At 30.2% G+C, this 14,726-nt stretch overlaps 1 protein-coding gene across 1 annotated transcript; it reads left to right on the top strand.

Moving 5' to 3' along the window:
* Positions 1 to 222: 222 nt before the first annotated feature.
* Positions 223 to 11,954, top strand: LOC123301362 (vanin-like protein 2). The gene is made up of 8 exons (XM_044884099.1): positions 223 to 281; positions 583 to 696; positions 757 to 891; positions 1,590 to 1,777; positions 8,748 to 8,971; positions 9,920 to 10,493; positions 11,175 to 11,481; positions 11,838 to 11,954. Exons 1-8 carry the CDS (start codon positions 273 to 275, stop codon positions 11,952 to 11,954), a joined length of 1,668 nt encoding a protein of 555 aa, XP_044740034.1. The 5' UTR covers positions 223 to 272.
* Positions 11,955 to 14,726: the final 2,772 nt, after the last annotated feature.

Here is a 14,726-nt window from a genome sequence, read left to right as displayed (position 1 = left end):
AAAGATGATGACTGGTTAATTTGGATAACAGATAACGTATTTTGTAAATAGGATTTGCAAAATTCGATTTTAAATTGAAGTGGCCAAAACATTTCTTTCGTTAAAAATTCTTTCCTAAACAGTTATCTTTAGTTAATCATTTTTCTGCCTCAATGTTTATATAAGATAAATAAACTCCTACATATTTTGAAGGTGATTTACTAGTCTACATTTCTACACGACCATTAACATTCCTATTGAACTTTCTCAATTTGTGGAAACCTGTATATTCGATGTCTAAAGTGAGTAGCTGATGTTAATATTTTTTAAAGCAGAGCTTTTTATAAAGAATACATTTTTTTTGTGTAAACCTTATAATAAAAAAGTTTTCCATATGTTACCAACTTAGCTAGACACCCTGTATATTGTCCCTACGGTAATACCCATGGTCCAATTGACCCATGTTACTTATTTAAAAACTCTGTTTGTACCATTAAAATTTCTAAGTGCTACAAACTTTGACTTACACTTAGAATACTCCTAATTTTTTACATAATCACAGGGCATAAAAATTTGGATGAGATATGAATAAAAATATTTTAGGTGTATTCAACATATATTGCTGGAGTTTACGAACAGCATTTGGATGACCAAGGGAAATTTGTGGAGTATAACTTAAAAACATATAATTCGGTTGCATCTGACGCTAAGAAATTGGTGAGTTTTAAAGCGCATGTAAATTGGAAATTTTTATATAAAATATCTGAATTCATTTAGGGAGTGGATATATTAGTATTCCCTGAAGAGGGGATATATCCAGATCCAGATCTAAAAGCACCTACCAATTTTTCATTGTACGTTCCAAATCCAGTTCAGAAAATTAGTCCATGTTATTATAATAATTTTTCTAGCGTAAGTGTTTCATTTCTTATTTAAAAAACAGTTTTTACTTTGGGTATTTTTAATTTCTTGATAGAAAATACTACCATATCTCTCTCTATGTCAAAAATAATGCAAACGAAAAAATGTAAAAATTGTAATTCCGAGCGATTGCAGATTTACTCAACACTCTAATGTTCCGATGTGGATCCCGTACCTTTGGTTCATGGCCCCGAATGAATAAGATCCCATCAAATTTTACAGGCAACACCCATATTGTTTTTTTAACACGGTCGTATATACAGGTCTGTTAACTTCATATACCATTCCATAGAGCATAGAGTGAAGCGTGATCGATATAGTTGAACCGTAAAGTAGTTCCCGCGTGGAACACTGGTGGCGCATGAGTAGTCGTTTGCACTTTATTTCGTATTGATAACGCAAACTTCGACAAGCACGCCATCTGCAGTCTAGATCAAGAAGCTCCAGTAGCGATACGCGTATCGCTCACAGGTTTGGGCAACGAGTTGTCAGACCTGTATATACGACCGTGTTTTTTAAGTAGAGTCAAAGTACATGTCAAACGTAAGATTATAAAGTTTTTTATTTCGGTATCTGAGGAAGTTAAAGAAAGTTGATAATGCTTTCAATATAAACATAAAACTATAATTATTTAAATAGTTTTAAGGATATTTAATTTTCAATAAATTATTTTGACATGTTTTTTACAGGTGATGAAAAATTTGTCGTGCTTAGCAAAACAGTATGAAATGTATATCGTGGCTAATGTTAATGAAATATTTGATTGTAACAATATCACACAAAAAGAGTTAAATGATACTCGTGATTGTGGCTTAGATAAAGTATACTTTTTTAACACAAATATTGCTTTTGATAGAAATGGAACAGTCATCGCAAGGTATGTTTGAATATTTACTATGAAACTGTTAACGGAGTGAGATAATAAATAAGAGAGCGTGGTTATTAATGCACATGTCTTACCCTGACATGTATTTACAGCACAATAATTGCCATTTAATAAATATTATTTAATAATTAAACTTTACTAACCTCTGATACACGTCTGATTTAAAATATTCCTTGCAAATAAAACAATATTTAACCATTTTTTAGAACTTTTATACAGAATTTATTAAACAAACAGAAACTATTGAAGCAGTGGACTTCCGTCAATACGATCATGCGCATTGAATACCATTATCTCTTATTGTGTTTCTCTGTCAGTTGTTTGAATATTGTATTGTTGTGTCTGTTAATCTTCTCTGTGAAGCGAAAATGTACAAACTTAGTACAAGTTGGGCCTATCTAGTAACAAGTAAAAACAAACAAGTGACTGAGTTAATTGAATGCCATATATAGAACCCCAGAGCAATTTCTCCTCAAAAGTTTAAATCATTTCTTAAAATTTTAGGGGGCTTGCTCGATTATTTAAATAAATTAATTATTTCGAATACGGGAATACGATAGATGGATAAGTTTTCATAGATTTCTCCAAAACTAGTCGGTGGAAATTAAAAAAACTATTTAAAATAAAGTTGAAACGTTAATAAATTACTGAAAAAAAAAACAGTTTTGCCCGACTAATTAAGAATGTATGAGCACGGTAGTGAGGACACAAATTTAAAAAAAAATTTTTTCTTCAATTTTACCAAATGGTGAATTATGTTGTAACTTGACAACAAGACAAAAAGTGAAAATAAAAATTTTCGATATCTAGAGTAATTTTGAAAATCGAATTTTGAATATCGAAAATTGAAAATTTTGATTATTTATTTTTTTAAACTGTCAAAAACGCGGGCATCCAATTTGATGACGTAATATGGGTATCATTATACGAAATAACACAAATAAGTTTGACAGGTAGATTCATAGACATCTGATTATAATAAATATAAATAGTTATTATCTATATGTATTATAACCAGCTGTCTACACTGAACTAACTAAGGGTCTATGACTCATACCGCTATGCCATCACAGCAGGACTTACCTGCGTTTTAGATCCCGTGATATACAGTTTTAAAAATACGATTTTTAATTTTAATATTTTAAAAGAAAAATATGCTTTTATGACTCGAAATCAGAATATTTAAGTATATTTTTACATAAATTTTAACTTTTTTCAAATTTCATGATTTATTTTTGACTAACGATAATACTCTATTAGTTTTTAAAATGATAGACGTCACTCATGCTAGTATTGATTATTCTATTCAACTATAAACTATTGTCTGTTAAATGCATTGATCATTGAATGAAATGTGGAATGAAATTATACTTGTACACACTTGGTACAGCTAATGGTTGAATCTGAATGCTAGATGATAAACTTTGTAAAATTGTCTTGTGAAATGCAAAGTCACTTCTATTAATTTCTTTAATTAATTTTAAGTTTTAATTGATTAATTTTAAGTTTTAATTATTTACGTTTCTTTAATTAATTTAAATTGAAAAAACATTTCACTTTAAAGTTGCATTGAGTGTTTAATCTTAAACAAAAATTAAATTTCTAAAACTGTCTTGAGTGTTGTAAAAACTTGAATTTAGGTATTCTTGTATTTTGTGCTACTACTTCATCAGCTGTAAAAACCAACTAAAATATCGTGTTAATACGAAATAAGTAAACATTAACATTACGTTGTTTTACTATTGTGGTTTTGATTTTGCCCTGAAAGGAAGAAATAAAAAACATGTTCATACAGATTAAAGAAGAAATAAAAGAAACTAACGAGAATTTAAACTCCAAATTAGATTTCCTAATTTCAGACTATCACTAAATTAAAATCACCATTGCTAATCAGCAGAGAAAATTAGACTATATTGATAACGAACTGCGGAAAAGAAACCTAATCTTCTTTGGAGTAGAAGAATCAGACAAAAATTACAGCAAGTTAAAAGATATTATTGTGACGATATCATTAGCAACGTAATTAGAGTCAATTTCAAAGCCGGTGACATCGATTTTATTAACAGATTAGGTCGTAGACCTGAAAATCGAATCAGACCGATATTAGTAGGCATAATAACATAACGGAAAAAATTACTTGTCTTAAAAAATAAAAGTTATCTAACGCAATACAATATCTTAGTTAAGGGAGATTATTCAAGAGAAGTTTTGGAAGCTAGAAAAAAACAGCAACTAAAACTTGAACAGTTACGAAAAGAAGGGAAGAATACGGTTCTCAGATACTACAGACTAGTTGATCTTGGCGAACTTAAACCACGCAATCAATCAGACAAGAATAGGCAACAGTCAAAATCCCCTGAAATGATTCCCACGCAGAGTGTAGCTCAACAACAGAGGGAAAAACCACTACTACAAAATCCAAGATTGAACTTCGCAGACAAAAAATCAAGTACATATATCACAAATTATCTGAAACTGAGATCTACGATTGCTTCATCTTCCAAACAATTTACTGAGCAAAGCGAATCTTTTCTACAACCGGAACAAGTCATAAAAAAGTAGCAAGCAATAGTAAAATCACAATACAAACAAAAGTCGACCCCCAAGATACGAATACGGAATACGACGATAAAACATTAAATAACTCACAGCCCAAATATAGAGACCGACATCAGTCAATTATCCAATAAAAAAATTAAGTACTGTAACAAGTTGCTACCAAGCCGTTTGGTCAACGTGGGAGAGAAAGACCATAACCCCCCAAATACCCAAAGCATCAAGGCCACGCAAAGAAAAGATAAGTATTTCTCGCTCGGTACATTGAACGTAAGATTTCTGTGTCATGAGAGTCAACTTGTTGAGCTGGAGAATAGTATTAAAATGATTAAATGGGATGTAATTGGATTATGCGAAGTGCGACGAAAAGGAGAATATATAGAAGAGAAAAATGGTAGAATATTTTATTACTTTGGAGAACGGCAAGGTTCTTTAGGAGTCGGCTTTCTTGTAAAAGATATCTGGAGAAACAGTTTCCTGAATTTAAAGGCTTGAATGACAGAATGTGTTTGCTTCATAGTGATACTCGAAGTACATGCGCCAACAGAAAGTCACTCAGAAGAAGAAATTGACCGTTTTTATTCTACATTGAGTACAATAATAGAATCTCTCAAAAAAAGGTATTTGTTGCTTGTAATAGGCGTAGTGACAAGTCTAAATTTTTCCTCGGATCTTAGACTTTTGAGATGCAAATTTAAATTCTTCGTTACCAAAAAATCGAGGAAAATGTTCAATGGTAGTTCCACTGTATATCTATCAGAAGACAACATAAAAGACTACCAAAAGGATCTATCCATCAACTTAAAGACTCTTCAGGTGTATAGTGACAAAATACAGGAGAACTACGATTCACTAATTAATATAATTACGGATGCTGCTAAAGCCAGTTTGCTCAAAGCAGATACCCAAAGTAAGCAAAATAAAATATCAGCCAATACCAAAAAACTGATTGAAGATCGTAGGAACCTCCGAGTGATACACAATAAATCCCCTTCACAACGAATTGAATTAATCGAACTTAAAAAACTGGTTAAAAAGAAAATACGAGAATATATTCGTTCAAGCAATAATAATATTATTAAATCAATATTAGAAAACAGTAACGCTGTTAAAAAAACACAAAAAATGCTTGACGGTGGTAAGAATTGGATGCCTTCACTAGAAAACAAAAAGGAACAAAAATAACAAATCGTAAAGAAATATTAAATATTGCCACATCCTTCTATAGCAACTTGTACATAAGCCAAATGACAAGAGCGGAGCAAATGGCATTAACACCTGTATTGGAAAATATTAAAAACGTTCCAGCAATTTTAAAAAGCGAAGTAACCTCGGTTGTAAATAACCTAAAAAGTGAAAAAAATTTTGGTTGTGACAATATAAAAACTGAATTTGTAAAATGTGGTGGCCTGTGTTTAGTGGAAGTGTTAACTAATGTATTTAACAATGTGCTTCAAAGTGCATGCTTCCCTCAACAATGGATGCACGCATCAATATCTTTAATATACAAGAAAGGCGGGGCGTCATCAATTAATAACTACAGACCAATTTGTATCACGTCAAACATATACAATCTTTTCTCTCAAATTTTGCTGAAAAGAATTGAAAAAACTTTGGATTTTCATCAGCCGATAGAACAAGCTGGTTTCCACCGAGGCTTTTCTACAATGGACCACCTACAAACACTGAACCAACTAATCGAACAGTGCAATAAATACCAAAAACCCCTGTTCTTGTTATTTATCGACCATACCAAAGCATTTGATTCCATCGAACACGCATACATCTGGTAGTCGCTTAAATGTTTTGGTGTTGATGACAAATACATACGCGTTATTAAAGCAGTGTATGACATTAACATAGCGCAAATAAAATTAAAACGCTTGGGACCAATATTTCCAGTCAAAAGAGGATTGAAACAGGGAAAGCCACTGTCGCCAAAGTTGTTCACTGCTGTCCTCGAACATATCTTCCATCTAATGAATCTTGAAGATGTTGGCATTAGAATTGACGATGAAAAATTGTTTTATTAACTTACGTTTTGCAGACGACATTGTTTTATTCTCCGAGGATATCACATCACTCCAAACTTCACTCGATAAACTAAATACTTATAGTAACCTAGTCGGGCTATACATAAATATCGACAAGACTAGAATAATGTCCAATACAGGAGAACACTCAATTATCATCCTCAATGGTCAAATAATCGAAAATGTAACCAGCTACAAATACTTAGGACAGCTGGTATCTTTCAAGAATAGCACATCTATGGAGGCTCGGCAAAGAACAACTAATGCGTGGCGAAAGTATTGGTCCTTGAAGTACATCTTCAAGATCAATTTACCTTTGGTCCTGAAACGCAAAATATTTGACAGTTGCATTCTCCCAATCCTCACATACGGCGCTCAGACCCTAGCTTACAATACCTCTGATTTTAAAAAACTAAGAACCTGTCAGCGAAGCATGAAGAGGAGCATGTGCCAAATAAAACTAAGGGACAAAATAATATCGTTAACTATACGCAGCAAAACCAAACTAAATGACGTTATGGTTTGCGCAAACAAATTAAAGTGGAAATGGGCTGGGCACATAGCTAGACTGGTAGACGATCGCTGGACAGTGCGCACCACAAATTGGACGCCATACAATTGCAAAAAAAGGAATGGACGCCAGATTAAACGATGGAGGCATAGTCTTGTGAGCTACTCAAGAGGAATGTAAAAAAGACTCGCCACTGATCGTAACAAGTGGAGGAATTTGGGGGAGGCCTTTGCACTGCAGTGGGCTCAATAGTTAATAGGCTTAGTTATTATTATAATCTTATGTTATATTTCAGTATGTAAACCCGAAATGGAGTCAGCATAAAGAGAGATGGACTAGGAAAATTAGACTATTGGCAGAAAAATATTTCCACCAGGGTGGTTAGCGCGCTGAATTGAAATTCTCAAAATTCAACTTCACTTCAGTTGTTGTTTTATAAATCGTCTATTTCTTCTTATTTAAGTCATATTCTCCATTGAAAAATACATTTTGAATGTCCGTGACTATTATATACAGCGTGTCTACTTAAGTTGGCTTCATATGGAAAAATTGTAATTGTTCATTCACAAAATTTTTTCAATTCACTCCTACATGGCTTGGGAGTGATTTTTTTAACTGTTTCCCTTATTATCGGTTCTAAATGGTCTAGATTTCTAAACGACCATTAACATCGACCTATCAAACTTTTTCAGTTTGTTGACACTCAATTTTATAAAGAATATTTTTTTTTCGTAAACCTTATAATAAAAAAGTTATACATATGAAGCCAACTGAAGTAGACACGCAGACACGCTGTACATTTGGACCTAGGTTGGTACAAAACCTGGACCTAGATTGGTACAAAACCTGGACCTAAGTTGCTTATTTAGGAACTCGACCTCACTTTTTACGTCCTTAGCACGCTGTGTCTTTTCGTTTTTGAATTATCATGTTGTTAGTCAGACAGGCAGACAAACAACCGAAATTGGACTAATTAGGTGATTTTATGACCACCTACACCAAAGTTTTTTTCGTAGCATCAATATTTTTAAGCGTTACAAACTTGGAACTACATTTAGTATACCTTGATATATATTATATATTATATATATATATATTATATATATGTATATATATATATATATATATATATATATATATATATATATATATATATATATATATATATATATATATAATATATATATATATATATATATATATATATATATATATATATATATATATATATATATATACATGGTATAACAAAGACTACCACGATATAGCCTTCACTTCACCTGCCCTCACTTGTCTTTCCCTTTTGTTCACAATAGCTCATTATATTTGCTAACAATTTAGCATTCTAAAGTAAAAATTTTTTTAAATTTATTAAAGTAGTAGTATTTTTCAAAATAATGTACTTTCATAAAAAATGTTACCTCCTTGCCCCCCGCAGGGAGAAAAAAACTAATGGCCACCATATCTTAACTCATAGTTTCTTTTTTTTTTTGTCAAATATCTCTGTTTTTGTTTAGTAATCATAAAATAGTAAAATTTTTCAGAGGAAATAAGAATCGGGATAGGAAAAATGCTGTAGGGTAATCTTTATATTGATTAAAACGATCCACACTGTAAATACGTCACGTTGTCCAAAATATGAGTTCGATATATTTTGAGAAATATCTAACTAATAAAAGTGGGAGGGGGGAGGTCTACTGAGCAAATAATATTGATCTCAACCGGTAAAAATATAAGGTGAAGTGTTTCGCTTGTTTTGGCGTTGTGCCTAACGTACTAATATCTAAACAAGATAATTTTCTTTGTAATTATATTACAACTCTTTATAAACAATGTTCCTGAAAGCCATATTAAATTCTAGATACCGCAAACATAATTTATATGGAGAATATGGAGAAGTTCTATTGAATTCAACAATTGTTCCTACAATTTCTATATTCAACACTGATTTTAATGTCAGCTTTGGATTGTTCACATGTTTTGACATTCTATTCGATAAACCAACGCTAATGTTAGTTAAAAATTATAATATCAGACATGTTATATTTCCAACAAGATGGATGTCAGAACTTCCATTTTTAACAGGTAAGTTTTTGAATTTTTATATACACAACCAATTTATTAAAGGAACAAAATTTTACCTAAATTTCAAACAGCTGTATCTCCGCGAATCATCGAATTTGGATTAGTGCACGCCTTTGTTTCATAATATATGTATATTATTAATTGTACTTAATCGAACAGATTGCAGTTGATATTTAAGATACAAACAGATAATAAGATTAAAAATAGTAATTTTATTTTTAATTTTTCTTAAATAGAAATTCGCTTCGTTATGGCACGCCATTTTACTATTTAATAGACTAATTTTTATCGAGAAAAAAATTAATTAATTATTTTTTTTCAATCAGAAATTTTATATTTTATATTTTATATTTTGTAAAATAAATCCTAGTAAAAGAGAGATTGATATAAGATAAGATGAGAAAAGAGAGATGAGAATTAAAATTATGATGATAACATAATAATACATTTTTATTATGTTATCATCATAATAAAAATGTATTATTATTATGATGATACATAATAATAAATCAGTTAATTTTATTTGAATTAGATTAAAAAAAAATAATTGAATTAAAATTATGTACATAATGGAAATAGAGAATTAAAATTATGTACATAATAAAAATGATTGAATTAAAATTATGTACATAATGGAAATAGAGAATTAAAATTATGTACATAATAAAAATGATTGAATTAAAATTATGTACATAATGGAAATATAGCGCACGCCGTTTTACTATTTAATATGAATTAAAATTATGTACATAATAAAAATGATTGAATTAAAATTATGTACATAATAAAAATGATTGAATTAAAATTATGTACATAATGAAAATGATTATTATTATGATGTTAACATAATAATAATGTATTATTATTACGATCATTTTTTTTCGGACATTAAATAGTAAAATGGCGTGCCATACTTCGTTGACACTGATTCTGATATATTTGTTTCAGCCTTACAAATTCAAGAAGGGTGGGCGTACGTAAATAGTGCAACTCTGTTGGCCTCAAATGTAAATGATCCTAAATATGGATCAACTGGTTCTGGAATTTATCAAGCCCGTACAAAGAACAATGTTTATTATGCAACAGGAAAAGAAGAATCGACATTGATTATTTCAGAAGTATCAAAAGATAATCGTTATCTTCCACACTCAAAATATATTTATAAAATTTATCCTAAAGTTGGAGAATCCATTTTATACGAGAATAAACATCCACCTGCTAATAACAACGAATCAATTTCAATACAAATGCTTCCGTGTCAAATGAATAATTATAGTTTTAAGCCGTTGCCATTAAATAAAGATAAAATTCATGAGACAGTTTGCCAAAATACTGTTTGTTGTGAATTTAATGTTAGCCTAAGTCGAAATACGACGCTTATGAATTTAAATTCGACTTATTATAAGTATCAATTTGTAATACGGGACGGAGTTCGATCGTTTAGTAGCATGGCTAACGGAGGAATACAATTATGTGGAATTGTTGCCTGTACTACAAATAATACCAGTTCTTGTGGATTAAGGTAATAATTAATTAATCAATAATGAAATGAGCTTTTAATGCTAAGACGTCAGCGCTACGAGTGAAAATAACAAACTTATAAAACTAATTTTTTTATTGAATTAAAAGATAAATATACCTACTTTATTCTTACACTCTAGTGCACACACTTCGAAATTATTTTATTCAAACTTGTCTTTTGTTAAACATTATACTCCCCTTTTTTACTTGCTCACTACACTTCGGGAATTTATGAAAACTGAAATCGCCACATTGGGACACCAAAACGATTTTTAAACGACATAATGATCCAAATTAAAATAAAATCAATTATTTTAATGTTTTATATAATTCTATAACAAAATTTATTTTAGTGAAAAATTAGTTCATTAACCTATTTTATATATTTATTTATGGTATGCAATATACAGCATTGAAAACAACGCTCTTGTTACACATTGTATATCTATGAGAGCAAAAAATATTAATTAATTTTTCTATTACTAAATAGAGCCTTCTTAACATTAAAATTCCATAGGAATGTAAAGGATAGGTCAGAGACTGGATCAAGACCGGATCAGTTTTTAAAAAGTGTCACACTCTCTTTTACTTAAAAAAATCATCGGAACAAATTGTTATCAGGCAATATATAATTACAATACATTTTTGTATAATTCTATGCCGTATAAATTTTTAATTACAGATTTCCAGATTATAATAAAATTGATTGGCCAATTACATTTGAAAACATCACAATTCGAGCAAATTTTCCAGAGAAGAAAACTTTAATACATTTTCCAAATACACTTAATGCATCAATAATGCCAATATTACCATCGTCTTGGTCTTGGGAACGGAAAGATACGAATACAATTGTATATAAATTAAACAAACCACAAAATTATTTACTCACATTTGGTATATTTGGTAGAAATTTTGATTTTGATAGCAGTCCAAGAGAACTACTCTCACAAATTTCAGATAACAACAGTTTAGGTTTTGCTTTAAAAGTTTGTGGTGTTTTATTGTTTGCAACAATAATCTTCCAGTATTTTTATTTAGATATTATTGTATGTATTTCAATTTTAATGTTTTTATACGTTAATAGTCGTGCCAAAATATATTGAAATACTGAATACCGATTTTGAGGCAGAATTGACGAATCGACTTGATTTTTTTAAATACATTTGCTAATCCAAAATCTATAACCTTGAAAAGTTCACTTTTCCGAATTCAAAATGATGGATCCACAATGATAATGATAACAACTGTTATTGAGAAGTTGCTATTTTAAACGTAAGAGAAACTAAAAAGCGCACGTAGAATAAAATAGCCAATCATAAGGTTCACGATCATGATCTTCAAGGCCGCTGATTACGATTCTGATATGAAAATTGGGAAGGTACAAAATGGCGGATCCAAAAAGGCTGCCTTAATACAAAACATTAAGGATTTAAATAAGGAAAATGATCCAAAAATTTGACTCGTTTTTGAACATGGTGATCACAATTGTGAAAATTGGAAAATCAAAATGGCTTATCCCACATGCCAGACTGCAAACATGAAATAGATATTTATTATATTGTTATTTGTTAACCGACTTCAAACCAAAAAAAAAGGAGGTTCTCAATTCGACTGTATTTTTTTTTTATCAACTATATTCCGTTCAGATTATTTAACCTCACTCTTGTGGAAAAATTTTTCTGTCAAAACTGAATAAAAGTCAGAACAGTTTTTAAATTTTTACTTTTACTTAAAAAGTTTGAAAAAGTCTTATAAACTCGGAATAACTTTTAATTTGACGTATAAAGACCAAGTAATGCCAAGATTTCGAACTTTTCCAGAATAGTTACTCAAAATCAATTTAACTTACTAAAAGAGTTGCTAAGAATTCTTAATAGTTTAAAAAAATTGTTTATGAAAATTTGTGCGTCTGTAAAAAGCGCTATTTAGAATTTTTCTGACTTATAGTAGGAGAGATAATTGCAAAAATTGCAAAGCATTTTCTAAAGGCTGATTTTATAATATTTACTATATATTGATAGAGCAGAGAAATAGCCTGTTGTCAGTCAGCCGGTTTCTTCTGCGTTAGGCGCGGGGGCGGCTTTAACTCAGCAAAAAACGTGCAAATACTTTGTAAAATCTGAAAACTTGTGTATTGTTGTAAAATATTATTATAAGCATAAAAAATTTAGTCAGTCGGCATATTGCTGGAAACAGAGAGTGTTAGTCACGCGTTAAACTTGTCACCTTTAATCGGCGACTGACACTCTCTCTTACAGAAATGTACTTCATGACTATACAAACTTTCAAAGTTTAGAACGTACTTGCCCGTTTTTTTTTAAAGTTACAGTCGCCTCTACGCCAAACGCTACAGAAATCGGCTGACTGACGAGAGGCTATTTCTCTACTACCTCAATATAACGTAAAAATTACAAAGTCAGCCTTCAGAAAATGCTTGCAATATTTTGCCGCTCACCTTCTAGACTAGTATATAGTCGCTTTGAAGAGAAACCAGGGAGCGGACGATTTCTTCGTTCTGAAGAGAAACCAGTGTGATTGTACATTTCCATATAAAATCCTCACACATGAGGTATGTCAAAGTCATGTTTAAATATACTATCAAAAAAATTACAATCACTCTGGTTTCTCTTCAGAGCAAATAAATACGTCATAAAAACTCTAAATAATTCTTTTTACAGCCGCACAAATTTTTATTACTGACTTTTTATATGTTAAATTAAAAGTTATTCCGAGTTATTACAAGACTTTTTCAAACTTTTTAAGAAAAAAAAAAAATTTCAGAACTGTTATTCGGAGTTATTTTTAGTTTTGACAGAGAAATTTTCCACAAGGGCATTATTGCGTACATGACCTCAAATTTGATTATCATTTTATACTCCTTTATTTCAGCATAATTAAATAATTTAGTTAAATGGGCAGTCAAATTAGAACCGCCAATTTGAATTTTCTAATTTTCACACAATAATTGTAATCTACGATCTCAGAAACTCCTTATTGGCAATTTTATTTATTTCACGATTATTTGTATTAAAACTACAGTTTTTTTTTTAATCAGGCTATATTGGATCCGCCATTTTAAATATTGAAAAGTAATTTTCAAAGGACCTAATCGACAGTTTTTTTGAATATATTTTTTCAAGCCCTTCAGAAATTGTGGTCTTTTCTTTCAATACGCGCATAAACGCTTAAAGAAAAGAGTATTATCGTGGCATACTTTTGGGCCTGTTCGTGTGCTTCCGTAGTTTGAATGCATCTTGTCTGCCCGATAGGAGCCGTTTACGAATTGATTTGTAAAAAAACAAATTGTGATTATTTTTTAAATTTATTACCTACCAATGACATTAGAGAACTCTATAAGTATGTACACTTTAATGTATGTATCAGTATATTATAGTGGATACAGCCTATCCTGATTTTTCCTGATCCTACCCTGTTTACACAGCCTGGCTACGGCCCTTCTGTCATATAATCTGAAGTGGGAAGGTTTATGCTAAAAAAAAATAGAAATAAAACTCAGTAATATATTAAAAAAACGTATAAATATATTTGGCAAATTTAATATTTAATACAAAGTAGTAGACTTTTTGTTTAATAAATTAATTACTTTTATATACATAATTATTATAAAAAAAATACATCTTTGGTCAAAACATTTTTGTTTAGTATATCAAATATATTTTTTATTCATATTTACAAACATTTTCACTAATTACAGAATATTATCAAACTGTTTATTAATAAAATATTATTAATAATATAATACATCAATAATTATCCATGCAATCAATACAAATTGGCCAATAAGGGTCTATTTATGTACATGTTCTGTTGCATGAAATAAAAATTTGCATCACAAGTGGAAATAAGTAATACAGTTGTTCTTAAAATTACCTTCGTCTTTCGAAGAAAACAAAAAATCTACCAGAAAAACTTGTGATGCTTAGTTACCCGAGATTATATTTGTATCGCATATTTTTCTATGACAATTCTTAGCCAACATACAAATCTATACGAGAAAATTTCTTTAATATATTGTCATGTGATTCGCTAATCAAAATTGGAAAACGGTCGTTCGTTTTACTTTATGCTTTCGATATATTTTGGAAGTTCAAAAACATTTTCAATTATTAGAATTCCTTCAAGCAACTTTTCTAACTTATTCCGTTAATCTATATTCACGTTTACTTTGAAATATAACAATTGCAATACAAAACTGAAAGTACTTAATGAA

This window comes from Chrysoperla carnea, chromosome 5 (assembly GCF_905475395.1).
Source record: "Chrysoperla carnea chromosome 5, inChrCarn1.1, whole genome shotgun sequence".
In the NCBI taxonomy this organism is placed as follows: domain Eukaryota; kingdom Metazoa; phylum Arthropoda; class Insecta; order Neuroptera; family Chrysopidae; genus Chrysoperla; species Chrysoperla carnea.
This window is presented reverse-complemented; position numbering and strand designations above follow the sequence as displayed.

What these genes read in the sequence shown, in the direction of transcription:
- LOC123301362 (XM_044884099.1), top strand. An exon ending in AATGGAACAGTCATCGCAAG is followed by an intron (nt 1,778 to 8,747) that starts GTATGTTTGAAT and finishes ATTAAATTCTAG; the next exon opens with ATACCGCAAACATAATTTAT. An exon ending in ACCAGTTCTTGTGGATTAAG is followed by an intron (nt 10,494 to 11,174) that starts GTAATAATTAAT and finishes TTTTAATTACAG; the next exon opens with ATTTCCAGATTATAATAAAA.